Below are 15,793 nucleotides of genomic sequence, written 5' to 3' on the forward strand. Positions count from 1 at the left end.
GTCTCTGTCTCTCTGTGTCTCTCTTCATGTCTCTGTCTCCATCTAAGTCTCTGTCTCTGTATATCTCTGTCTCTGTGTCTCTGTCTCTCTGTGTCTCTCTTTATGTCTCTGTCTCTAAGTCTCTGTCTCTGTATATCTCTGTCTCTGTGTCTCTCTCTCTCTGTGTCTCTCTTCATGTCTCTGTCTCCATCTAAGTCTCTCTGTATATCTCTGTCTCTGTCTCTCAGTCTCTCTATGTCTCTCTTCATGTCTCTGTCTCTATCTATGTCTCTGTCTCTGTATATCTCTGTCCCTCTGTCTCTATTTCTGTCTGTCTCTCTGTGTCTCTCTTCATGTCTCTGTCTCTATCTAAATCTCTGTCTCTGTATATCTCTGTCTCTGTCTCTCGGTCTCTCTGTGTCTCTCTTCATGTCTCTGTCTCTATCTATGTCTCTGTCTCTGTATATCTCTGTCCCTCTGTCTCTATTTCTGTCTCTCTGTGTCTCTCTTCATGTCTCTGTCTCTATGTCTCTGTCTCTGTATATCTCTGTCTCTGTGTCTCTGTCTCTCTGTGTCTCTCTTTATGTCTCTGTCTCTAAGTCTCTGTCTCTGTATAGCTCTGTCTGTCTCTGTCTCTCGGTCTCTTTGTGCTTCTCTTCATGTCTCTGTCTCTATCTATGTCTCTGTCTCTGTATATCTCTGTCCCTCTGTCTATGTCTCTATTTCTGTCTGTCTCTCTTCATGTCTCTGTCTCTATGTCTCTGTCTCTGTATATCTCTGTCCCTCTTCTGTGTCTCTCTTCATGTCTCTGTCTCTATGTCTCTGTCTCTGTATATCTCTGTCCCTCTGTCTCTATTTCTGTCTCTCTGTCTCTCTCTTCATGTCTCTGTCTCTATGTCTCTGTCTCTATCTGTCTCTCTGCCTATGTCTCTGCTTCTGTATCTCTGTGTCTCAGTCCGCCTCTCTCATCTGTACCTCTATTTCTGCCTCTGTCTCTCCTCCCTGCCTCTCCCCCACCCCACCCCTCTGTCTCCAGGTCTCTCCCCTGTCCTGATCTGTGACTTCCTGCCTCAAGGCAACATGAAGTGACATTACATTACGTTTGGGCCAATGAAATAGATATAGACGCCTACGTTAGCAGGTGGCCCGGCCGCAGTGGTGCTGGGGCCTGACACACAGTCAGCCCCCGGTGCCCTTGCCCTCGAGGGTCCCCCAGCCCAGACCCACCCTGTGTTCTGGCCATCCGTGGCAGTGAGCTGCAGGGGCTCTGGGGTCCCCGTCCCACCCGGAATAAGGAGATGTGAGACGCGGGTAGGCTCCCCGATCCCACGGAGGGACTCAGAATGAGGATTCACATTTCACGTACTCGATCCACCTTTTAGAGGGCCAGGGCTTTGGGGTGCCCCGGCCGCAGGCTCGGGCGTGGAGGAGAACTGACCTTGCACGAGCGTCCCCCGCGGATCAATCTGGAACACGGTGCTGGCCAGCAGAGGCGGGAGCATGGGGGCCAGCGTGGAGACCCCCACTGGGAACTCGGGGTCCTGCACGGTCAGCCTGAGCGTCGCCACCACGCTTCCAGCCTGGAGAGAGACCATCTGTGTCCTCAGCTTCCCTCTCCTGTGCAGGTCGGAGACGGCTGGCGGGAAGGAGTTTTCAACCTGGCCGAGAAGAGGCCACAGGCACTCACATAGAGCAGAGGCCTGCGTTAGCGTCTTAGAAAACCGTTCATCGGGGCCCGGGTGACCGACGGATGGTGAACAGAATCCACGCGTCCCCTTCACGACCAAGAGGCGGTGCCCACAAACCAGCCCCTTGGGGCAAGCCGAGGCACCCCAGCGCCCTGCACCCCAGCTGGGCCTCCCCAGGGACGGCCGGGCCGGGCCGGGCCCCGTCGGCCTTGTGCGAGTCCGCGAAAACCACTGCAATCGGGGTCCCCGTCTGGAACATGAGATGCCCCATCCGCTCTGTGTGCACGCCCGAAAACTGGTGTGTGACACACAGACAGACCCTGGGAGTGGACGGACAGACTGACTGACAGGAGGGACCCCGGAGGGACGATCCCATGGCCATTTGGAGCTGCCCCCCTCGCTGGCTGCATCCACCAGGAGACACACAGGCAACCAGGTGCCGAGGCCAGCGTGCCGAGCAAGGGAGACACCAGCCTTGCCCCGCGCCCCCCCACACCGTGCCTGCACGCACGAGAGGGTTTCCAGGCAGGAGAATGTGGACCCTCCTTCCATCCGTCCCACGTCTACACGTCCTGCAAGCACAAACTGCTAACTGCCCTTCAGCTGCAGGGTCTCTTTCCAAGACGTCTGTAGGATGAACAGCGTAGGAGGAGACAGCGGTCCCTCCAGAGCAAAGGGCAGACTTGTTCATGTCTGATCCCGTGAAGATTGTGTCTCTCTCCTTGGAGCAACGTTTAGGTGGATTTCGGCCCCTTACAGGATCCCGTTTCCCTAAGCTCGGGGCCGCCCAGCTGAGATGCAGACCGCTGTGTGTGTGTCCTCCCCCCCCCCCCCCCGGCCCCTCCGTGTCACTCCCGTGGGACTCGTGGGCCAGAGGGAACTGGCAGCAGCCTGAGGCTCACGCTGCCTGCCGCGCTGTGAATCTCGCGTCTTCGACCGGCGCCTCCCGACCGAAACGGGCTAAGTCATCGGTCTGCAGGAAAGGGAAAATCTCAGGCCATCCATGGTTCTGGACGGTTCAGCAAGTTGCTTCGCTCCCCAGTCGGGTCCCCGCTGGCCTGGCTCTCCCTGGCCGCGGGCTGATGGCTCCGGTTAGCCACGGAGAGGGATGGGTACGGGCACCCCCGCTACAGGCCTTTCGAGCGAAGGCGCCCCGGAGCGGGAGGCAGATGCCCAGGTCCCCCGGATGGAAGGTTCCACAGAAAGCCCGGCTGCACCATCACGTGACAGAGCCCGTCTGAATCAAAGCACGGTCTTCCGAGACGCTTTGGCCCCAAATCTAGATTGAGTGCCCCACATGCGGGGAGCACGTGGGTAATCACCGTGGGATCTGGGCTGGGGGGACGCGCCCTTGTGGCGCCGTCGCAGAGAAGGGGCTCGGCGTGGGGGCGGGTGCACGCGGGAGGCTCGCCCAGACGCCCCCTCCGCCCACCATGGGCCACCGTGGTGGCACTTTGGCTTTACCTCGTGGAGCAGTTGTCGAGAAAAGTCCCGGAACTCGGTGCTGCTGCGGTTGAGAAGGGCCCCCGTCACGTTGCGGTTGAGGACCCTGACGGTGACTTGGAATACCCGGGCATCTGCAACAGCGGGGGACAGGGTAGCGGACGCCGGCCATCAAAAGTCACGTGCTTTGCTGGCACCGCTTCCCAGGAAGCCTCTTCTTTTGAGGGGACGTTTGTTGGAGGATAGAGAGAAGCTGCTGGATCGGGGAGCCGCGTTGGGGGACGTGATGTAAGGGTGGTTTACTTCTGTGCTGGAGGGCAGGAGCCGCCTGACACACACACACACACACACACACACACACACACACACACTTCTACACCAGGGCAGGGACGGGCGGGACAGGGGCAGAGGCCTGCCCTTGCGCGGGAACCGGCTCTCAGCCGGCACACATAGGGTCTGAAGGCCCCTGTGGTCATCCGTCACCCCCCATGGCTGCCACTTTCCCAGCCCGATCACACGCACACAGCCAGCCAGCCAGGTCCTCACGCCGGACCCACCCGGGGCCCCAGCACTAACGTGACCAATGCGTCCCATCCGCCCGGGGCCTTCCGGGTCTGTGCCCCGAAATTCCCACGTAAAAGCACACTCTGCCCCAGGCCAAGCAGCAGGGGCGGTCACCTGCGAGGGAGGCACCTGTCCTTCGGACACAAGAAAAGCTGGGGGAGTGAGGTGGGACTGGGTGACACCCAGCTCTTCCTTTCCTGAGCGTAAAACCGAGGTCGGCGGCCGAGCCCGCTGTGTCGCCGCGTGTCCGCTCACCTAGCAGCCTCTCCCCTCCCCAGCTAGCGAGCTCGGGTCGCAGGGGCCGTTTACCACCGCTGCGTGCACACACCACGAGGGCCCCGGAAATGTCACCCGCGTTGTGCGCCGTGCCACTCTGGACCTTCGCCCATCTTCAGAGGAAACAGGTGTCCCTGTGACGTCAGCCTCGACCCTGCCCACGGCGCAAGCCTCCTGGAAGGTCAGTGCCCACCTGCGCCCGGGGAGTCTGCATTCTCCGCGAGAATGCCCACCACCTCCCAGGGGCTCCTGACGCGGCCGAACTAACTCAATAGAGCTTTTAAAGGGTAGAGGCCGATGTCATCAGAGGCCTGCTCATTCCGTCCCTCGTTCGCCCACCACCACCGTCACTGGCGCTAAGCCCCGCACGGGACAGGCCCCCCGCTGCGTCTTGCGTGCTGCTGTGTCCGTGTCAGGGAGCTTTACCGTCCCCGGCACCCACGTCCGCAGCCAGCGGCCGCCTAGGACACGGCTCCCGCCACCGACGTGACCGGGGCCTGCCCCACCCAGGGGCCGCCTGGCCCGGCCAGGGGGCATCAAGTCACGAGGTGGGGTGAAGTCGGCCACCTGCAGAGCCCCCCCTCCCCGGGCCACGCCAGCTGCCCTGTTGGAACTGAATCCCCAGCTCGTACCTATAACATGTTGGTTTAGGTGCAAGAAAACCCCTTCACGGCACCCACGTAGCGGGCACCACGGTAGCTTTTCGAGTGCGTCGCGGGGGAAGCGAGGCAGCGCCATGAGGCTTTCAGGTGATGTGAGCTGCGGTTTGGGGGAGTCACAGACTCAGCCCCGAGAACTCGGTGCGCGAAGTCTCTCAGCGCGTGCGAATCTCTACCCTTTCTGCTGTGTTACACTTTCCGCCCCGCTCTCTGCTTTCTCAGTCCTTCCAACCTGAACGCAGGGTGCCCCGTGGACCCTCCTCACTGCAGGTAGGAGAGCGAGCCCCCCGGACGAGATGTGACGTAGGGGCGCGAGGGGAGACCACAGGTAGCAGGCAGAGCGCGCACACGTGCCCTTACCGGTTCTGACGGCCAGTGTGGCGGTGACGTTGGCCCCGCACCCCTGGTAGCCGGTCCGCACCCCGTAGAGCTCTCCGGCCTCCAGCCCCGCCACCTCCAGGCTCCTCCCCGCGGTCCTGGCGCTCCGGAGGAGCTCCTCCCCCTTGTACACCTGCACGTGGAAAGTGCGGGGCCAGGGAGAATGTAAATGCCAAGACACCCGAAAGCTGCTGCTGGTGACGTTGAGGGTCATGTAGTCCCGGATGGGAGGGCAGTCTGTGGAAGAAGAGAACGAGGAAGATGAGGCGACACCAGAGAAGCAACGAAAAGGCGAAAAGCCAGCAGTGGGACTCCGTCAGGCCAAGATAAAACCCTTCTGCACAGCAAGGGGAACCATCAGCCCGCAGGACGGGAGGAAATGTTCGCAAGTCACGTGTCCGAGAAGGGGCCAACATCCAAGGCGTAGCGAGGACGTCTACAACTCGGCAGCAAAAACGCCCCCCACAATCCAGTTAAAATGTGGGCAGAGGATCTCCGAAGAAGACGTCCGCACGGCCAACAGACACGTGACAAGATGCTCAGCGTCACTGACCATCAGGAAATGCAAATCAAAACCACACGCAGACACGAGCTCACGCCTGTCAGCGTGGCCAGTTATCAGAAGGACGAGAGAGAACGGTCGCCGATGCGGACGTGCGCCGCAGGTGGGGGTGTGGTGAGCCCATGGCGGGGACGGGATGCGGGTGCCTCAAAAAGTTAAAAATAGATCTACCCCACGCTTCTGGGCGTGTATTCAGAGCAAAGAAACCACACTTTCCGGGAGACACCGGCACCCGCCCCCCCATGTTCATTGCAGCGTTATTCACAAGAACCAACACAAATGCAACCCAAGTGTTTGCATTGTGGCCACGATGGTGCGTCAGGGGATGAACTGTGTCCTCCCCAAATTCATCCCTTGGAGCCCTAACCCCCAGCACCTCCGAATGTGACTGTGTTTGGAGATCGGGTCTTTAAAGAGGTGATTTAAAGTGAGGCCGCGAGGGTGGCCCTACTCCAATCTGACCGGTGTCCCTATGGGAAGAGATCAGGACAGACACACACAGAGGGACCACCAGGTGAGGACACGGGAGGGAACGGCGTCTGCACACCCAGGAGAGAGGCCTCAGGAGAGGCCAGCCCTGCCCACGCCTGGATCGGGGACTTCAGTCTCCTGGACTGGGAGCGAGTGGGTTTCTGTCGTTTAAGCCGCCCAGGCTGTGGTGCTCTGTTCGGGCTGCCTGAGCAGATGAGCACACATGGGGTGTGCCATTTCTGTGCTATGTTTGTAAATGTGATCTCGACCCCGAGTCACAGGGCCCCAGTGTTCTGATTCACTCGCTTGTGGTCATCTGCCCAAGGACCTCCGCCGGGATCGCTCATCACTCGGAAGCTTTGGCTCGGAGGGAAGCCAGAGTCACGAGTCAGGCCGGGGCTCCTCGCATGTCCCTGTCGAAATCCCCGCTTCAGGGAGCAGTACTCTAACATAACAACCAAGACCTGTTTGAATACTCAAACAGAAGTCAGTCTCTCTTTGGGAAATAGGAATTCTGTAAAAAGTAGACGGCCCTTGGTCTAGTCACCATAATTTTTACATCAGAATTTGAGTTCTATAGAAAACAAGCCATGAAGGCTTTTAAAAAAATCTTTGAAAATCCAAAGTAAAGAAAAAATAATTAAAAAGTGTCTGACGTTCCCCCAAGCCCCTCACATAAGGATTCATAGGACACATGCTTTCCAATAGCATGACAAAGTCCTGTCTTTCTGGACAAATGCGTATTCCTCCTCTCAGTCAAAAATAAACGCTGGTACAATTCAGCCTGTTTTGCCTCGGCTGCCAGGAGGCTCAGAATCAAGTTTCGTGCCCCACTCTTGTCCTTCGCCCAGCCTTGCCGTGTCCTGAAATCACAGAGCCCTGTGTGAGTGTGTTTCCCCACTGAGCCCCCACGGGGCCCCCGAGCAGGTGGATATAAACCACTGGACGCTCATGCCAGGTGAGCCCAGCCCTTCCTCCGCCGTCATTCTCGCCCACGACCGGTGCCCATCTCACTCCTCACTGTTCCTGGTGACTCTGCTAGGATGGGAGTGTCTTTTTTACTGAATTGTCCAGTATTTTTCTGTGCGTTTCTCACGCAAACGGACAGGAACGCAGTTTCACATCCTTCCCGATGCCATCTTTTGTGGCAAGAAAAGGAAGACGTGATTTGGCCGAGGGGCGGCCAGGTCTCGGGGCCTGAGACTGTGGGTCTCACCCCCACCTCCCCACCACTGGAACCCTGAAATCAAAAAGATGCCCCCAACCTTCCAACAACCACGTGGTGGTCAGCCTGCCCCTCAGCAACAAAGGGGTCGTGGGAAAAGCAAGGAAGGGCTACCAAGCCTTCTCCCCAAATCCACTCAAAGCACAATGTTTCCACGTAGGCAGGCCACACGACTGTGCTGACAGCTCAGAGCCTGGAGCCTGCTTTGGATTCTGTGTCTCCCTCTCCCTGCCCCTCCCCTGCTTGGGCTCTTTGTCTCTCTCTAAAATAAACAAACATTAAAAAAAAAGTTTTAATAAAATTTTTAAAAAATGAAAAAGGCTGTCGCTACATCTGTGAAATGACCTGATGAATGGGGCACGGGAAGAGTCTAGAAGGTACCGGGCTGGCTGGAGATTCAGTCACTCTTCAGTTAAGATGCAGTCGGTCCCTAGGTCCCTGGGCCAAGAAGCTGCCGACCCGGCCGTTTTGAATGCTGTGAAAGCTTCCGTGCCGCCGTGGGCCCAACATTCCCGCCGCTGAGAGAGTCTGGGGGCCTGAGGAGCCCCCCCTCCCCCGAGGGTAATGAACGCCACCACCAAGCACTCACGTGGCTCTTTCTCCCATCGAACACCCGGAGCTATTCGCACTTGTCCACATTGAACCATTTTTGACCAACTACCGCGGTAACTTCGCGTGATTCGACGTTCATCCAACATCACTGCACGCTCAGCATCACCACCGACACTGATGGAAACGACGCTGAATTAAAGCCCACTGGCGTGCCAGACACGCGTGCCCAAATGACCGAGCCAGCGTGGCCCCATTCCAGGGACTTGGACCGTGGGGACTCACAGGGAGCTCTGAGCTCCCTCTCCCATGACACCGTTCATGCCGCCGTGCGAGCTGTCAGTGATGTGGGTACAGCCAACGTTTGCCGAGTGCCGTGGGCACCAGGCAGGTTTTCCCGTTTAGTCCTTCCAACAACGTTACATGATGGCTCTACTAGGATCCCATGCTACAGAGGACACAACTGAGGCCCGGAAAGGTCAAGGAGGCAGTCAACGGCAACACTGTCCAACAAGTAACGACAAAGTCACTTGCTGTCTATCCCACCTGGGTGCTATACTGCATAGTGACCTCCCAGGACAGCAGGTCCTAATCCCCAGAACCTAGAAATGCCACCTTCTTTGGGAAAAGGGTCTTTGTAGGTAGGAGCAAGTTGAGGATCTCGAGATGAGATTATCCTGGATCACCAGGGCTGACCCCAAATGCCATCACCAGACTCCCGTCCTCCAGGTCCGCCAGGTGCGTGAGAGGGTCAGTGGCTGTGGTTTTAGGCACCTCGTCTGTGGCTCTTTGCCACAGCCATCCAGGAGGTGGCCTCTTCTTAAACCGCTTTCCAGGCCACTGCCGGCTGGACAGTGCTGCTTATGGGAAGCTTCCTACATGCTTTGCTGCACATCTCACAGTCGAAGGCTGATCGCACCTCCCTAGGACAGACCCGGAGCCGTTTCAAATGGAAACGGTCCTTCTACCCCCTCCCTCTGTCTTCCCAACAACTTGGGTTCTTGTCCCTCACTAGCAGGACACCTTCCCATCGCCCTAGAGCTTTCCAACGCTCCTCTGAAAACGTGGCCCCAGAACATAATGCCCAATTCTTGACTCTGCGTGATCCGAGGGTACCGTTGCCCTCACGTCTCCACCATCCTACAGCCGTGAGCCAGATCCGGAACCTGACATTTGTCTCAGTGACACAGCAGATTCCCTGCGTCCCCGGGTCTGGAACCGCGTTTCTTCTGGGCAACCCTGACCCATCTCTGGAGAAGCAGATCAGGGGCTACCGGGAACGCCCCCTTTCCCGTGATCTCCCGGGTCCGCCTCTGTTCCTCTTTTCCCTGCAGCCTGCCAGCTTGCCACCTGAAAAGGTGTCACCCTGTGAAGGTGGAAATGCGGAGGACTCCAGCCAAGATGCTGAGCACCCGGTTATCGGAAGCCTGGCCGCCAACGAGGAACGCTGGCGTCCGTGAACCTGAAAGGCTGCTTCTCGCCAGCCCCGGCCGCCTCTCCAGCCAGCAGCCCTGCGCTGGCCAGGCCACAGGTTGGCGAGACGTTTCTTCATGGAGCGGAACAGCTGCGAGGCGCCAGTTGGGAAGGAGACAGTGTGGGAGGGAGTTAGGGGGACCCTGAATACAGTTCTACCTGATCCCGAAAACAGATCGTGTTCCCGCAAGAGAAGCAGGCACCGCGAGGTTACTTCTGACGGCTCTTGCTTTGTGCAAGAATCCAGCCGCCCATCGCGTCACTCACTGGATGACTAATTTCACAGGAACAGCATCGGGGATTCGTGCTGTCTTTTCCATGGGTCTGTACTTCCAAACCATTCCAGTAGACTGCTCATTTATATCAGCGTCTAAATGGAAAACATATGCCGCTTCCCTGAGCGATGTGCAGTGGGGATTCACTCCGCCTTCCTGGTCTGGAAACGCCGCCTGTGTCTCTCCTGCCCTGCGAGAAGTGAGGTCAGGGCGGTGCAGAGTTTTTCCCAACTTGTGTTTCGCTCTCGAGCGGCCCTTGATCTCGAGGGAATCTTGTCGCCCACGGCGTCGAACAGCCTGGCAGAGTCTGGCTGACGGCATCCCTCACGGTGAGTGGGGTCTGCTGTCTTTTCAGGTTACTAGCCAGAGGATTTTCGGTGACTGTATTCCAACCTTCTGTGCTCGCCGAAGGACAGGATTCTCCCCCGGAGGCCACAGTACAGGAGACAGAGGATGGTCTGCGGGAGGCTCTGTGTGAGGCTTAGCGGGCACATTTGCGCGTGGAGGGTGGTGCTGATGTCGAATCAGACCCCAAAGTCAGGAAGCACAGCAGAGGAGCGTTTTGTGGCCGGAAGTGAGGCTGGCAGGTGCATTTTTTTTTTAACACCCGGGGACCCGAGGAATAGGCACCGCTAATAAACACTTGCTGAGTGCCTACTGTTTGCCAAGTACAGGGATGCACTGGCAGTGACCAGGAAACGAGCCTCCCGGCCCCGTGGGATTTCACCTGCCGCGAGATGGAACATTCCAGTGGGAGAGGACTGCACACCGCCCGCTCCTTGAGGGGTGCTGGGGACCAGCCCCCTCCCCAGCGGGGGCTCACAGCCTCTGCCCCTTACCCACAGCAGAGCGGGAAGAGTCAGTAAATAAAAACCTTCAATTATCACCCCAGTCCGGCTCTGCATCAGCAAAGAAAAATCCCACCACCCGAGAGTGCTGGTCCACTCCTGACCCTACACACGGGGACACGGCCAGCGGGATGCCCCGTGGCGGCTCTGGGTCAGGAACAGATCATTCAAAATCGGAGAGGTGTCCTCCAGCCAGAACACTGCTAGGAAAGGTCGCCTCGGGTGACGGACGGGGACCGGGTTGTCCGTGAGAACCAGCTTGGGACCTTGTGCCAATGGTCACCTTCCTTTACCTGGACTTTCTCTTCTGAAAGTAAGTGTGATAGGGGCAGGTGCCTCCTGGGGGCGCTCTACAGGTTAACCGAGGTGAGACCATAAGGAGCTTATTACAAAGCCAGGGTGAGTTAAGTGCTAAGCAGCTCTTGGCCGTGTTATTATTATGAGCAAAGGGAGGGACCTCACTGTGATGCTCCTTTAAAGGGGAAAGGCATTGAATTACACTGCCAATCAATTCATGCTCAGTGATAACAACACTCTCCTCAACCACTTTGCAGAGTCAGTGGAAGTTCTGGTCTGCAGAGCAGAATGTTGGGAGCAAACTGAGTGCCCCCCCCCATGAGGAAGATTGCACAAAACCTCATGTCATTGCTGCGGAAGGTGATCACAGGGGTCCCCGCTTCTCCGCGGGGGGGACATCTCAAGAGCCCCAGCGGATGCCTGAGCCACGGGTGGCACCGCACCCTCTCACATACTCTGTGCTCTCCTGCGTACGTCCCTGTGATAAAACTCAACTTATAAATCAGGCACGGGGAGAGATTAGCGACAGTAACAACAAAATAGAATCATAACAATATTCTGTGACGAAAGTTACGTGAACGTGGCCTCTCTCTCTCAAGATATCTTACCGCCCGGAACTCACCCTTCCTGCGCTGATGGGCATTGTGACAAGATACCCACGTATCCAGGCTACGTGCCGACATGACATCGGAGGGAACTTCGTCGGCTTTCAGACCGCGGGTAAGTGACACCGTGGAAAGCGAAACCGCGTACGAGGGGACCGCTCTGTTACCCAGCCATCGGAAACCATACTCGTGAAGACCGGTTTGCGTCCTGGAAAACTCTCCGTGACAGGATGGTGAGTGAGGGAAGCCAGGAACAAAACCGCACTGACGGCAGGATTTAAACAGCGCCAAAAACCCGGGAGTGACCAAGAAGACAGAAACAGTTGCTGGGGCACCGACACCAGCATTTGCCCTTCCTCCGTAGGTACAAGCTGTTAAAGTAACAAATCAGGTTCTGGGAGGAAGAACGGGACCGCGTGCGGTGGGCCAAGTCCAAAGCGAAGGTGCCAAGCCCGTCACAGCCCGTCCTGCACCCTCCTCTCCCGCCAGCCCCCGCCTGCAGTTCGTGCCCGGTCGCGAGGCCTGGTGTCGCCCGCCGACGTGTGTCCCCAGCGCGCCCGCTGTCCCCCGCCAGCCGCTGCTCCCGCGTACCCCGCTTTGCACCCTGCCCAGCTCAGTTACAGGGGGGTCAGTCGCTGCACATGGTGGGAAAGCCCACAGAACGGGGCTGGGCCCGCAGGTGTCCCCCTCACGTGGAGAACGTCTGAGCCACCTCAGGCCCGGGCTCCTTCGCTGTCTGTGCTCCTCCGTCCCGAGGGTCTATCCTCAAAGTCACCGCGTGTTCACCACGTGAACACGGCCTTGGCCATCTTAGTCCCGGGCCCACCCTGGTCTCAGCAGGGCCGGTGCCCTCAGGCAGTCTTCCCAACCCCCCCTGGAAACTTCCGCTGTATCTCATTGGCTAAGGTGAGTCATGGGCCACCCTACCTGCAAAGGAGGTAGGGAAAAGTGGTCTTTGCGGCTGGGCACACATCCACACAAAGCTCACTCCAAGTGCCGTCACTAAGGAAGGAGAGACCGGGTTTGGGGTCTGCCACGACCCCTCTGGTCTATTCTCTGCCCAACAGCAGAGCACGCCTGAACACAGGTGCAGTCATATCGTCCCGACTGCCGCTGAGCGCCCTCCAGAGTCTGGTCTGACTCCAAGGACAGACGGCAATGTCCTGCTTGCTCCTGAAGCCATAGGAACGGGACCTCACGTATCATGGAAGAAAGGGGCACCACCTGTGGAGTATGAAGGAGTCTTGCCAAAACAGGGTCAAACCTGAATCTGAATCCCATGGTGCGCCTACATCAGGGGTTCGTGCCCTGGATGGGGATCATAGGCAGACATCAGGGCTCCAGGAATGTAGATGAGACAAAGAATCTTTATTTTTGCTAGCGTCTAATTAAAATGCAGCCTTTCCTGGGGCACCTGGGTGGCTCAGTTGGTTAAGCATCTGATTTCGGCTCAGGTCACGATCTCGTGGTTCGTGAGTTCGAGCCCTGTGTCGGGCTCTGTGCTGACAGCTCAGAGCCTGGAGCCTGCTTCAGATTCTGTGTCTCCCTCTCTCTGCCCCTCCCCTGCTTGTGCGCTCTCTCTCTCTCTCAAAAATAAGTAAACATTTTTTAAATAAGATAAAATAAAATAATAAAATAAAAGATAAGATAAAATAAAATAAAAAAATAATATAAGATAAAATAAGAGAAAATAAAATGAAAGAAAATAAAATAAAATAAAATAAAATAAAATAAAATAAAATGTAGTCGTTCCTTCGGTCAAGGCTCTGGTACCCACAGAAACCACAGAAGCCGCCTACCACAGGACAGTCTGGCGCTTCTCTAGCATCCTCTGGATGGTTTAGCACGGTTAAACTGCACGATTTAATCAGTACACGAGGCTGTGCAGAGCTTCCAACTCAGTTTGGGTTCTCCCAGAAGCAGGACCTGAGACGAGGACTCCTAAGCAGCTACTTCGGGAAGCTGGAGCAGGAAAGTGGGGACACAGGGAAAGGAAGGTGACAGGGAAGTGTCTTCTACGGAGGTGGTTCCAGAGTAGACAACCACCTGATTCCCTCGGGAATCTCTGAGACGAGAGGCCACAGGCGTGCCCCTCCTGTGAAGGCTTCCGGTGGGGAGACGGAGCGGCCACGCCCAGCAATGGACAGGGGACCCAAGGGATGGGAGGGGACAGTGTGGCTTCGGACAGCTGTGTCACCATTCGGGGTCATAAGATTTTGATAAGTGTGTCCCCGTACGGTCAGTTTGCCTCGTCATCTGTGCATTTGATGCACCTGGGCACATTTTGTGACAGGATCCACTGGCCTCACCAAATGCTCAGGGATCTGGGCACCATTAAAGGAAGAACCAGCTGTGGTGTAGAAAATTCAGAGGAGGGGACAGGTAGTGGCAGCTCCTCCCGGATGCCACTCGGCAGATCCCAGCTTACGGGAAACTCAGCTGGGCAAAGGGACCAGAGAGGTGGACCCCAGAGAGGTGGAGGGGAAACCCCAGATTGCACCTCAAACAGACTGTTAAGAAATGATGGGGAGGATGATGGGGCATCAGAAATCTCAACAGACTGGATGTTTGATGATACTAAGGAACTCCTGTTTTGTTTTTGTTTTTTTTAATGTTTATTTATTTTTGAGGGAGACAGCGAGCGAGCATAAGCAGGGGAGAGGCAGAGAGAGGAGGAGGGAGAGAGAGAATCCCAAGCAGGCTCTGCACCATCAGCACAGAGCCTGATGCGGGGCTTGAACCCACACACTGTTAGATCATGTCCTGAGTTGAAATCAAGAGTCGGACGCTTAACTGACTGAGCCGCCCAGGCGCCCCTCGTTTTGGTTTTTTAAAGGATGGTATGAGATGGTGTTTGGGTGTTTTTTAAAATCTCTCAGTCTTGGGGCACCGGGGTGGCTCCCGTCGGTTGAGAGTCAGACTTTGGCTCAGGTCATGATCTCACGGTTGGTGGGTTCGAGCCCCGTGTTGGGCTCTGTGCTGACAGCTCGGAGCCTGCTTCGGATTCTGTGTCTCCCTCTCTCTCTGTTCCTCCCCTGCGTGCACTCTGTCTCTCTCAAAAATAAGTAACACATTTAAAAAAAATTAAAAAACATCTCTTACTCTCATCTCCTAGAGATACATCCTGGAGCCGTGACAGATGAAGTGATATGGTGGAGAGGGTTCCGGATAATGGGGTGGGGGTGAGCGGCCGATGGGGACAGAGACGGAGCAGAAAGGGTCCCAGGGGAACAGCACATTTTCATCACACTCCTCTCTGTGCTCGTACCTGTCTACAAGTTTCCAGAATAAAGACTGAAGAATCTGCGTGGCCTTACCACACCGGCACAAGGTCCTGCCCCCTTGTCCCCAACCCCTCCACTGCGCCCCGTGCCCACCACCTCCACGTTCCTGGACTCCACCGTGCACGCGCCTCTGCTGGGGCCTGGCCTCACCCTGGGTCTGAGTTTCCCGGGGCTGCTATAATGAATGAGCACAAACGTGGTGCTTACAAGAGAAATCCACTCTTAGGTTCCGAGGTCAGAAGTCTAAGATGCGGGGGTGGGCAGAGTTGTGTTTCTCTGGAGAATCCAGGGGAGTCTCCCTCGAACATCTCCTCTCCCTGGCTCTGCCCCCCTCTTATAAGGACCCTGTGGTGACTCTGCCCTTACAAATAATCCAAGATCACCCCCCGAACCTCAAGACCCTTAGCTAATCCCATCTGCAAAGTCTCTTCTGCTGGGTAAGGGACAGGATCACAGGCCCTGAGTCAGGATGCAGACATCTTTGGGGTTTGTCATTCAGTCACGCATCCTCCTTGCCAGCTTACCCCCGACTGCACTCTGGTCTCTGCCTAAAGGTCACCCTGTCCAGGGGCCTTCCCTGGCCACAGCACCTGAGACTGCCCCCCCCCCCCACCTCCTGCAGGCCTCATCTCACCTGCCACTCTCCTTAGTCTCAGTAGCTGAACCACTTCCCCACCTTTGGTATTTGTCCACACCTGTGTTGTCTTCCCTACTGAAATGGGAGCCAAGGCATCAAGGGCTCTTGGGCACTGAAGGGTCCATTAGAAGAGTACCTGGCAAATAGCAAACACTCATTAGAGTGTGTTGCACATGGGAATGGATGGATGAATAGATGGATGGATGAATGGATAGATGGTGGATGGTGGATGGGTGGGTGAATAGGTGGATGGATGGATGGATGGATGGATGAATAGATGGATGGATGGTGGATAGATGGTGGATGGATGGTGGATGGATGGGATGGATGAATGGATGGATGGACGGTTGGAGGATGGATGGCAGATACGTGGATGGATGAATGGACGGATGAATGGATTGTGGATGGATGGTGGATGGATGATGGATGGATGGATGAATGGATGGTTGGAGGATGGATGAATGGATGGATGGATGGATGGTGGATGGGTAGATGGTGGATGAATGGATGGATGAATGGATGGATGAGTAAATGGATGGATGGATGAATAGATGGATGGATGAATGGATGGATGGTGGAT

General features: G+C 56.5%; 1 protein-coding gene across 1 annotated transcript in view; it reads right to left on the reverse strand.

Moving 5' to 3' along the window:
- Positions 1-15,793, reverse strand: part of UMODL1 (uromodulin like 1) — a 70,131-nt gene that overhangs the window by 32,826 nt on the left and 21,512 nt on the right. Inside the window, exons 9-11 of the mRNA XM_078452741.2 lie at positions 4,970-5,224; positions 3,132-3,244; positions 1,418-1,637 (exon numbers count right to left, since the gene is read on the reverse strand). Of these exons, the coding sequence (XP_078308867.2) occupies positions 1,418-1,637; positions 3,132-3,244; positions 4,970-5,224 (588 nt within the window). The remainder of the gene's footprint in view (positions 1-1,417; positions 1,638-3,131; positions 3,245-4,969; positions 5,225-15,793) is intronic.

This window comes from Panthera onca, chromosome C2 (genome assembly GCF_046562875.1).
Source record: "Panthera onca isolate mPanOnc1 chromosome C2, mPanOnc1 haplotype 2, whole genome shotgun sequence".
Taxonomy (NCBI): domain Eukaryota; kingdom Metazoa; phylum Chordata; class Mammalia; order Carnivora; family Felidae; genus Panthera; species Panthera onca.